General features: G+C 37.5%; 1 protein-coding gene across 4 annotated transcripts; it reads right to left on the bottom strand.

The window, feature by feature from the left end:
* Positions 1–7,384: 7,384 nt before the first annotated feature.
* Positions 7,385–11,152, bottom strand: LOC128518416 (ADP-ribosylation factor-like protein 16). Of its 4 annotated transcripts, none has more exons than XM_053491508.1 (5): positions 11,136–11,152; positions 10,658–10,726; positions 8,597–8,713; positions 8,315–8,430; positions 7,385–8,046 (listed from the first exon to the last, which is right to left on the bottom strand). In XM_053491508.1, the coding sequence occupies exons 3-5, from the start codon at positions 8,642–8,644 to the stop codon at positions 7,881–7,883; spliced, it is 330 nt and encodes a 109-aa protein (XP_053347483.1). In that variant the 5' UTR covers positions 8,645–8,713; positions 10,658–10,726; positions 11,136–11,152; the 3' UTR covers positions 7,385–7,880. The 4 variants fall into 4 exon arrangements, with proteins under 4 accessions (XP_053347483.1, XP_053347481.1, XP_053347482.1 ...); XM_053491506.1 differs by lacking the exon at positions 11,136–11,152 and adding an exon at positions 10,963–11,129 and having other exon boundaries at positions 10,658–10,716; XM_053491507.1 differs by lacking the exon at positions 11,136–11,152 and adding an exon at positions 10,845–11,105.
* Positions 11,153–11,765: the final 613 nt, after the last annotated feature.

Below are 11,765 nucleotides of genomic sequence, written 5' to 3'. Positions count from 1 at the left end.
GGTTCAAGTCAAACTGGTACTAAGTGTTCCCTTTATTTTCTTGAGCAATATATATCCATTTTGGGTGTAATGTAAAACGTTCTGCTTTGTTCTGAAAAAATATATAAAATTGTACTTTAACATCCCCCAAAAAATGCCCGGGTTTAAAAAAAAAAAAGGCAGGAAAAGCTCATTTTAAGAGGAAAACAGGGGAGGGGATGTGTTTTACTCACTTTTTACTTTTATGTGCACACACAATGGAGACTCATGGGACTGTCCATAAAGACCAAAAAGCTAATTTTACATGATGGATCCTCTTTACTGTGTTGTAAACATTTGGTTCAATGCAATGTTTACATGATAAAAAAAAAAATTATAATTTAGAAAACCTGTATTGTGGTCCGTGTGCATGGGGATTGCCTGTTCTCCCCGTGCTTGGCGGGTTTCCTCCCACAATCCAAAGGGTTTATGTCTTATACAAAGAGGGTTTATGTTTTGTACAAAATCACAAACCAATGTACAAAAGCAATAAAAGCTAGTGTAGAGGATTATTAAATAGCTTGGTCAGAGATTTCAGACAGGCGCTTAGGGGTCCCGAATTACCAGGACGATGTATGATATTGTATGGTCTAATATGATAAAGGTCTAATATGATAAAAAAAAATTTTTACATATGATTTATACAGTGAGGTCAATAAGTATTTGATTACCCTGTGATTTGGCAAGTTTTCTTAATTAGAAATCATGGAGGGGTCTACAATTTTCAGCATGGGTGCATTTCCACTGTGAGAGACAGAATCTAAAAAGAAAAATCTGGAAATCACATTGTATGGTTTTTGAACAATTTATTTGTGAATTACTGTGTCAAATAAGTATTTGATCACTTGGGTCAAAAATTTTTATATTTATAATTTAAAATAATTTATATTATATTTAAATAATTTAAATATAAGTTAATATTTAATTTAAATTTAATATTTGGCACAGAAGCCTTTGTTAATGCAGGAGAGATTTTGGCCCACTCCTCCATATACTGTAGATCTTCTTTAGATCTGTCAGGTTTTGGGGCTGTCGCTGAGCAACACGGCGTTTCTGCTTCCTCCAAAGATTTTCTATTGGATTTAGGTCTGGACTCCGGAACCTTTATATGCTTCTTAAGGAGCCATTTCTTGGTTTTCCTGGCTGTGTGCTTTGGGTCATTATCATATTGGAAGACCCAGCCACGACCCATTTTTAATGCTCTGACTGATGGAAGGAGGTTTTTGCCCAATATGTCACAATACATGGCCCCGTTCATCCTCTCCTTAATACAGTGCAGTCGTCCTGTCCCCTGTGCAGAAAAACACCCCCAGAGCATGATGCTTTTAGCCCCATGCTTCACTGTAGGTATGGTATTATCAGGATGATACTCATCATTCTTTTTCCTCCAAACACTGCGAATGGAGTTAATACCAAAAAGTTATCCATACCACAGGACTTTTTCCCATGACTCCTCTGGATTATCCAGATGGTCCCTGGCAAACTTCAGACGGGCCTGGACATGGGCTTACTTAAGCAGGGGCACCTTTCATGCGATGCAAGATTTTAAACCATGACATCTTAGTCTATTACTGATAGTAGCCTTGGAAACGATGGTCCCAGCTCTCTTTACGGCATTGACCAGCTCCTCCCGTGTAGTTCTGGGCTGATTCTTCACCATTCTTAGCATCATTGATACCCCACGAGGAGATATCTTCCGTGGGGCCCTAGTCCAAGGGACATTGAGTCATCATTAGCCTCTTCTATTTTTTGACAATTTTTTCACCAAGCTGCTTGGCAATTGCCCCGTAGCCCTTTCCAGTGTTGTGAAAGTTTACAATTTTTTCTCTTGTATCTTTTGACAGCGCTTTAGTTTTGCCCATGTTGCTACTTAGACTTTAGCTGATTGTAGGGTGCATAGGTGTCTTTATGACAGCTAACAACCTCAAACAGGTGCTATTAATTTAGTATGAATTTAGAGTCAAGTTTTTAGATTCTGTCTCTCACAGTGGAAATGCACCTATGCTGAAAATTGTAGACCCCTCCATGATTTCTAAGTAAGAAACTTGTAAAATCACAGAGTGATACTTATTGACCTCACTGTATATGTGTGTGTGTGTATATGTATATGTGTATATATGTGTATATATATATATATATATATATATATTTTACATGCGGAAGGCCAGGGTTTGATTCCAAGTTGTGGGGTTGTAAGATATATAATAGAACACATCAAGATGACTCTTGGATTATTTTTTTTGTCTGTCTGTTCGTGCACGCATCACGTAAAAGCGTATATTAATAGGGTTTTTAAGGCTGTATTTGGCTGAGCTGGAGGTAAAATATAGGCTTTGTAAAATCTTTTTTAAATTTTAAAGGAAAACTCCCTTATGTCACAAAAAAAATAGATCTTTAAAAAAAAAAATCATTATTTAATTTCTAAAATTCAACAGATGGCGATGTACATTTGTAAATACACACTTATGAGTGTGCAATTGAAATCCATGCGGGCACATCTACTGTAATTTATTCATATACTGTACAGTTGTGTTCAAAATAATAGCAGTCTAACATCAGTAACCAGATCAATAATTGTTTTTGGGAGAAATTATATTTCTTCATGGTAAATATTTTACTTGTAGGTGTAGTGGAGTAATAGAAAACCAACAGACCCAACATTCATGATTGGATGCACCTGATTCTGTGTAATTTAATCACTGAAATGGGGCGTGTTCAAAATAATAGCAGTGTAGAGTTCAATTGGAAAGGTAAATTATTCTGTGAAAAACAGGTGTCAAACTAGTTCCCCTTATTTAAGGATAAATGCAGAAAAGGTTGTCCTGTGCATTTCCCTCTGAAAATCAGAGTAAAACGGGTCGTTTTAGACATTGTTCAGAACAATACCATACTTTAATTCAAAAGTTGATTATAGATTAAAAAAAAAACATACAAAGAAGTGCAGAAATGATAGACTGCTCTGCTAAAATAATATCAAATGCTTTAAAATGGAGATCAAAACCAGAAAGATGTGGAAGAAAATGGAAAACTTCAATTCGAATGGATCGAAGAATAACAAAATTGGTAAAGACTCAGCCAATGATCAGTTCCAGCATGGTCAAAGAACACCTAAAGTTACTTGTGAGTACTGTTACTATATAAGAAGACGGTTATGTGAAGCCAAGCTATCAGCAAGAAGTCCCATTGTTAAAAAAAAGACATGTGCTGAAGAGGAACACATTGGCCTAAAGAACACATTGGCCTAAAGAGAAATGGCACAATATTTTGTGGACTGATGAAAGCAAGATTGTCCTTTTTGGGTCTAGAGGCTGCAGACAGTTTGTCAGGCCCCCAAACACTGAATTCAAACCACAGAACACTGTGAAGACAGTGAAGCATGGAGGCACAAGCATCATGATATGGGGATGCTTCTCGTACTATGGTGTTGGGCCTATTTATTAAATTTCAGGGATCATGGATCAATTTGAGTAGATCAGAATACTTAAAGAGATTATGTTGCTTTATGCCGAAGAGGAAACGCCCTTGAAATGGATGTTTAAACAAGACAACGACCCCAGACACACCAGTAAGCAAGAAGCATCTTGGTTCCAGACCAACAAGATTGACGTTATGCAGTGTCCAGCCCAATCCCCAGACACTAATCCAATAGAAAAGTTGTGGCCTGACAACAAAAATGCTGTTTCTGAGGTAAAACCAAGAAATACAGAGGAATTGTGGCGTGTAGTACAATTGTAACAGATGTGAAGCAGTTCTCAGAAATCATGGTTATACAACTAAATATTAGTTTCGAAATGCACAAGAAAGATTCAATTTAAGCATTTTTGTTTAAACTAATATTTGTTTTTCTTCACTTTCTGTACACTAAATCTATTTAGCACATTTTTCTTCATGTTGTGATTCAGAATAGAGTGTGCAGGGTCTCCAATGCATTTGTGTGATTTAAATTAAAAGTTATTATATGGATATAGAGCTTTACTCACTGTTTTCAACACACTGCTATTATTTTAAACACAACTGTATTCATTTCACTTAAATTTTATGTGCAGTTTAATTGGTGAATAAAATTTTATATCTTTATTTGACCTTTTTTAAATACTCTATTTTAATTATTTACTTGAGGCATAAACCTCTAACCTCAATAAACAAAACTTTTTGTACTTTACTTGTTTAGAGATTTACTCTGAGTAGAATTATCAGTTTAATCAGACCTCTGTTGTATAAAACATCTTCTTCCTGATTATAATTCTATAGAATTACTTCTACCTGTGACCACATTCTGTGACATCACAGAGAGTGCTGATATCACAGACACACATTGTTCTATTTAACACAATTTAATGTTTAAATGTTCACTTGAACTCTTCACAGGTTTTACTTCAGGTTAATTCCTACTGTTGCTCTGAAACATATTCGGCTCATGGCTGGCCATCTTCAGGGAAACCAAGGTGATTCTCTGCGTCAGGTCTGATCATAAAATCTTCTTTCTCTTTACTTTGTGTTTAGTACACAGTGCTCCAGACAAACATGAATCTTCATCCCAAAATGTGCAGAAACTAAATAAAATTTGTAGGAAATACAAATTTTACCGTTTTCATAACCAGGTTAACTCATACAGTGATGCTGATTTAAAGCGGTGGCTCAGTGTTACAGTAGGTTTCTCGTCTGCCACGCAAAAAGCCCAGGTTCGTTGCGTCTGGAAAGGCATCTGTGTAAAACCTGTGCTCAGTTGTTGTGAGGATCAGTTGGTCCGCTGCAGGGACCCCTCAATGGGGGCACCCCAAAGACTAACAAACTGACAAAAAGTCTACCAATTTTAATGGCAAATGAAATCTTTTGTAGTGTTTTGTAAGTCACTTCAACCATATTAAGGCATATTATATTACTGTAGTATCACACCCTCCTGTGCTCCTGGGCATGCAGTCTGGAGATAAGAGGAAAGGATTAAGGATCTTTGCATGTCTTAGTGTGATGCAGGGTTTTATTCGCTCGTCGTATGCACGGTCTCTGTACTGTAGACGCTCCGCAGTCTGATACCAAGGTTTAAGTAGTTATGAGCTCAGCCTGGCGTACCCGTTTTTGTTTGTGCGGGTAGGCGTGTCACAGTAGGGTGCACGCTCACAGCATGTCATGAAAGTTGAAGACGATGCTGCCCTTGAAATGTGTGTTTCAACAAGACAACGACCCCAGACACACCAGTAAGCAAGCAATATCTTGGTTCCAGACCAACAAGATTGACGTTATGGAGTGGCCAGCCCAATCCCCAGACCCTAATCCAATAGAAAACTTGTGGCCTGACATTAAAAATGCTGTTTCTGAGTAAAAACCAAAAGAGGCAGAGGAATTGTTGCGTGTAGTACAATTGTCACAGATGAAAAGCAGTTCTCAGAAAGCATGGTTATACAACTAAATATTAGTTCAGAAGTGCACAAGATTAAATTAAAGCATTTTTGTTTAAACGGTAAATTCATCACTTTGTAAAGATGAATGATGACACTGCTATTTTTTGAACAGACCAATCTTTGTTTTTCTTCACTTTCTGTAAACTAATAATACATTTAGCACATTTTTTTTATGTTGTGGTTCAGAATAGAACACTCCTGGTATTTCTATGCAATGTGTGTTCATTTTCATTTAGCGTTGCGCAACAAAGTGATGCATCAAGTACTGTAGTCACCTTTACTTTTAGGATAGTGGTTCAGATTAATCTACATGCAGGGTGTCCAATGCATTTGTGTGATTTAAATTAAAAGTTATTATATGGATATGGAGCTTTACTCACTTTTTTCAACACACTGCTATTATTTTGAACACAACTGTGCACACCGTACATAATAATGATCCAAGGTGATTTTTCAGCCTTTTATGTTGTTTAGCTTCCAAATCAAATACAAATATTAAAAATCTTACATTTGTGTAAAGTGAAGAAACCCAGGACGATATAAACAAACTTAAGCAACGTGCTACATTTGTTCCTGAATTCCGTCCACAATTGTCCGCTACTTCGTTTAAGGAAGCTTACAAACTGTATTAAGGCATAAATCGTAAAGCTCAAAAGAACCTTAAAGCATAAAATTATGTCTAGATCGTGAAAAAATAAGAAATCAGACATGGTTATTCACAATATTAATTGAGACTTATTGTCAGATTGCGAAGAAGAGGAAGAGGGAAGCAGGACCTCAGTATGGTGTGCAAGGAGTTAAGGAACCTCAGAAAAAGCACTTCATTAAAAATGCTGCAATGGTCTTTAACCATCCTCGACTATCTTCTTCTGCTGCTCTGAGGACAAACGGCAGAAATGTGAGTTTAGTGTTTTACTGTATGCATAATGACACCAATATACAGCTGACATTTGAGAAGTTTTGAGTTACTTTAAAAATACTCTTTATCATTAAGTTGGCCCAATAGATACGCAGGAATATATATATTTTTTTGTGGATTAACTGTAATTTTTTTTACTTAAAGTCCATTGTAGAGCACATATGTAATATGTGTATACTTGAGTAAAAAAGGTGGTACCTCTAGTTGTAGAGTAGTCCATTTTTAACAAAAATGGATAAAGGCTAAATCCCAAACCCCTATCTAAACCCTGATCAAGGGCACTACTTTGTGTGTATTACAAAGAATTGTACAACCATACATAGCATGCTAGCTTTCTATTTAAGTCTACTTTGGATTCAACCCTGGAACATGATAGTTAATGGTGCTAATATTCTAAATTCTCCAATTAGATTACACGGAAGGGGAAATTGGAAGCAGCGCTTGAGAAAAAGCTGCGGAGTTTAGAGCCACCACTGGAAGAGCGTTACATTGTGAATGCTGCTGTGATTCCTAAATTCCATCCACGATCAAGGTTCTTCAAAGCAATGGTCTCAGGGACAGGTCCGCCAGGAAATCGCTGAAGGAGGAGCCTCTTATGATCCATGGCCTAAGCGTTTCAAAATACCAAAATCTCTACCACACAGTGGTGGATCCAAGCCTTTTGATGTCCAATGGAGAGCCACGCGTATACTCTATGGAGTTGGGCCGCGGAATCAAGCAGCGCCTGTGGGAGAAGCTCAACAGCCTTTCTCGGTAAAAAGGACAGTTATATGATGGTAAGCAGGCTCTGTCAAGTTCAAGTCATGATAGTAAAATGTACTTGAAAATCCATACTGTGATTACAATTTAAGTATTTATTAAAAAATGCATTTTTATTACTTACATGTTTTTTTTTTGGTACTTTTGGTACCAAGGGGCAGGGCTGTTTACATATAGGTCTGTGTGTTGAATTAGAAATTCAATATGTGGCAGTCAACACCGATATCATGATTAACAAACAACAAATTGATCTATGGGAAACACCCGCGTCAGGAGATTGCAGACACAGTTGTAGTTAAAAGAGGGTATTTTGTTAAATGTACTTAACACTGGCAATCAAATCAAACGCGTGTAATCAAAAACAGAAATCAATAAACAGGCAGAGGTCAGTCAATCGGTAAACAATGTGAACAAGAACGAAACAAAGTCGTAGACAGGTTTGATCACTGTGGTCTTGCACCGCCTCAGTGTGTGCATGGAGTTTGTGCTTGGTGGGTTTCCTCTGGGTACTTTGGTTTCCTCCCACATTCCAAAGACATGCAGATTAGGCAAATTGCCGTTTCCAAATTGCCCATAGTAAATGAGTGAGTGCGTGTGTGTGCTTGTGCCCTGCAACTGACTTGCTCTCTATCCAAGGCGTAACTCACCTAATGCTCACCTTAGTCCCCTGATATAGACTTCAGTCCTCCCGCAACCCTGTACAGGGTAAGTGGTATAGAGAATGAGTGAGTGAGAAAGTGTCAGTATTTTCTATGATTTGCCTTTTGACCTGTGTGCTGTCTGGGTCAGTCAGGGTGAGTCACGTCCAGCCAGTTGAGCACTTCCTGAAGGCCCTTTCCAGAACGAGCACTGAGCTCCAAAACTGTGATCGATTGGGAAGCAGAGGCAATGATGTCATCCATCCTAAAGAGTGATTTTATTTCCACTGGTGACATAGTGCATGCAAGATCACTAGAAAGAGAATTAAAAAATAGAACTTAGCAAGCTGTAACCCTCTCAAGTCCCCTTAAAGTGCGGCTTCAGGGAACAATGATGTCAGATTTGTTAAATACATTTGTTCCTCTTGTTGTCATTTTATTTCCTCAAAAGTTAAAAGCAAGTTAAATTAAATAAATAAATCCTATGAAACATTTAAGGAGTTAGATCAGCATTGAGAACATGGTTGCTTGTCATTTTTACTTAAAAAGCACAACACTGATTAAAAACATTAAAGTCTGACCTCTTATTGAACAGCACAAGGACAGAGGCGGAATGGAGTGGCTCGGCCAAGAGAACGCTGAGCAGCTGGATGCACGAGGAGGAAATCTGTGTGATGTTGGCAGAGTCTATCATGAACTGAAGACAAAAGCATAGTGTAATTTTACGGAAACATTCTGGAATGTCATTTTGCAGGGTGGAGTTTTAATAAATGAACTACTAATATTGCGGAAAAAATGCTGCCACAGGAAATATTTTTGTTCTGTTTGACCATTTGCAGTGTTTTCTATTACATAACACTTACAATAACAGATGTGCAGTCTCTAAAGTAGCTGGGCCATATAGGGCCCATGCAGCCTCCTAACTCTCTGACAGTCACGCTTCTCTTCTTCAGTGTCAGGTCAGTCAGGTTAGTGCCCACCTGTACGAAAAAAATTTACCAGCTCAGCTATATGATGTACACTGCATCTATAAGATGCATTCATGTAAATCTACAGTACAGTTTGACTCTAATGCTCATCTCTGTATTCGCTGAATCAAACACAGTTATTAGAGTAAAAAACTCCTTTTATAATCGTATATAATGCTCTGCTACACTAATGCATTTATCCCAGCATTTCACTAGTGCTTAGACACCATCAAGGTAGAAAGTTCTCAGTATGACGAAGCCATGATTAGACTGCCTGATTCATGACCTGAAACTCTGCCCTACTAGGAACATCTTTAATGGCCCAAACGTGAACATGGCTTGAAAGGAGGTCAGAACTGTACAAGGGATGTGGGAATAACTCCAAGCGGAGTCCCTGTACGTGCAAGTGGTGGTGTTGAATGATTACATGTACAGTTTTCATAGAGAGATACACTATGTCTCTTCCACAAATTAATGACCAGTTATTTGTCGATTTTCAAGGATCAGGCGTTCTACTAGATGAATGTTCACGGAAACAATTGCAGTGATCTCCGAGCCACCTCAGCCAGGAATTTGTCATGCATGAGCACAGGGCCTTCTTGAAATGTTTGCACCATTAAATTGTCTTACTGTGTCTCATAACCGTACTGCGATTGAAGTCTTCAATAAATGATTTTTTTTTATGCCTTCATTCACAAAAAAAATCAAAAGTCCCAGTTTGACATAAAAAACTCCTGGTATTTCTATGCAATGTGTGTTCATTTTCATTTAGCGTTGTGCAACAAAGTGATGCATCAAGTACTGTAGTCACCTTTACTTTTAGGATAGTGGTTCAGATCATAATCTACATGCATGTGAACAATATTAATGCTCTCAGAACCAATCTTATTAGTAATTATGTATTAAAAATAAAAAAATTCACATACAATGCCTTGCAAAAGTACCCCCCCCCCTAACCTGTATGTCATGGACCTGCAAAAATAGTCTCCAAATTGTCTCAAAATAGTTGAAGTGAAATGAGAAACATATATATATAAAAATAATTTATAATGCTGCTATGAAGCTGCTCAAAAGTTCTAGTGCAACGAATTTCCTTCAAAAGTCACATAATTAGTCAAATGAAGTCCACTTGTGTGCAATCTAGGTGCCACACACACACACACACACACACATATATATATATATATATGTGTGTGTGTGTATAAACACACCTTTTCCGAAAGTCCCCAGAAGCTGCAACACCACTAAGCAAGAGGCATACCACCGTGAAGACCAAGGAGCTCTTCCAAAAAAACATGGGTACCATAACAAACCTGCAAAGAGGGCCGTCCATCAAAACTCAGACAGGGCAAGGATGGCATTAATCAGAGAGGCAGCACAGAGACTAAAGGTAACCCTAAAGGAGTTGTAGAGTTCCACAGCAGAGACTGGTGTATCTGTGCATAGGTCACAACAAGTCACACACTATAGAGCTGGGCTTTATGGAGGAGTGGCCAGAAAAAGCCATTACTTAGGGTTAAAAATAAGAAGGCATTTGAGTTTGCCAAAAGACATCTGGGCGACTCCTCAAATACAGGAAAAAAAAAAATACAGGAATATTCTTGAGGAAAACCTGTTTCAGTCTGCCTGTGGAGATTCACCTTCCAGCAAGACAATGACTAGAAGCATACTGCTAAAGCAACACTCGAGTGGTTTAAGGGGAAACATTTAAATGTATTGAAATAGTCTAGTCAAAGCTCACACCTCAATCCCATTGAGAATCTGTGGTCAGACTTGAAGATTGCTGTTTACAAGTGAAAACCATCCAACATGAAGGAGCTGGAGCAGTTTTGTCTTGAGGAATGAGCAAAAACCCCAGTGGCAAGCTAATGAAGACTTATCCAAAGCGAATTGCAGCTGTAAACAAATACATACAATAAATATAGCTGGATAAAAATGGACATATGTTGCACTTACTGTAGGCAGAGTAGCAGGTGGTTCTCCTAAAGCAGCTGGCTCACCCCTCTGACACAGCTGTACCTTTAGCTAAGGAAAAAACAACGTCAAGATGTTGTCAACCAAAAAAACATAATTAACAAAAACAGCTCGGGGTTTAAATTCAATTACATATTCTCTATACATAACGGTAAATGTACTTTCTAACCAAAATGCTCATTATCTTTTTTTTTTAGGATATAAAGACATAAACACGATAATCAGGTCTATCGAAACACTGCTAGTTAACCGGCTAGTCAGCTAGCTAGCTCGCTAAATCAGGATATTCTGCAGTTGTTTTACAAGCAGGGTCTTTCCGACGCCCGTCGCACCCAGTAATAAACACATAACTGTGACTCAGATAATAATTAAAAACAAAGCAAAACGCAATATATGTACAGTTTTACATATTACAAATATATCACGCTTAAAGCTTTAAAACATCTAGATAGCTAACCACCCCCAAACACGCAGCTGAGGGTTACCATGACGACCTCCTCCAATTTCAAAGTAAAAGCAACTTAACTGAATCTAATTTAATATATATTTTATATTATATTTTATTTTTCTCTGATTGGGTTCTCATATTCACTGCGTGTTTTCGAATTTTGTACACATATTATTATATTTTATACATAATATTTTATATATTTTATATATTTTTTTATATTATTGGTCTGTATTTTTTAATAAGCAGGAAATGTGCATTTTACCAGGTCCACCAATATACAGCTAGAATTATCAGATACTGTTGGTTCTCTGTCAGTCACTCAATTAAAATATAGTAAAATGTATGTGGACACCTATATATGGTTCTTACCAAACTTTAGTCTTACTTCACGTACAAAGTTTACCTCATAGAATTGTTTAGAATATTTTTGTTGTAAAGTCACCTGGTCTACCCTGGCCACCTAGTTTAAAAGCTCAGGTTCTGCTCCCGAATTCAACAATTATATCATGCAGTAAATGCAGAAGCCGAAGAACATTTGCTATCAGCTAATGTATAATTAATAGCAGTTTTGACATTCTGGAGCAAATTAGATAACATTAGGCTAACCGTTATATTGTTTAACATCTATCCATCCATCCA

The sequence above is a fragment of the Clarias gariepinus genome, chromosome 3, assembly GCF_024256425.1.
Source record: "Clarias gariepinus isolate MV-2021 ecotype Netherlands chromosome 3, CGAR_prim_01v2, whole genome shotgun sequence".
NCBI lineage: Eukaryota > Metazoa > Chordata > Actinopteri > Siluriformes > Clariidae > Clarias > Clarias gariepinus.
This window is presented reverse-complemented; position numbering and strand designations above follow the sequence as displayed.

Bases quoted from the DNA above. Each gene is read 5' to 3' on its own strand.
- LOC128518416 (XM_053491506.1), bottom strand. From the start codon at position 11,023: ATGTGTTTATTACTGGGTGCGACGGGCGTCGGAAAGACCCTGCTTGTA. The intron at 8,431-8,596 runs GTAAGTGTTATG...TTTTGTCTTCAG, and splicing joins GAGACTGCACATCTGTTATT to TTCATGATAGACTCTGCCAA. The intron at 8,047-8,314 runs GTCAGACTTTAA...TTCTCTTTCTAG, and splicing joins CTTGTGCTGTTCAATAAGAG to TGATCTTGCATGCACTATGT.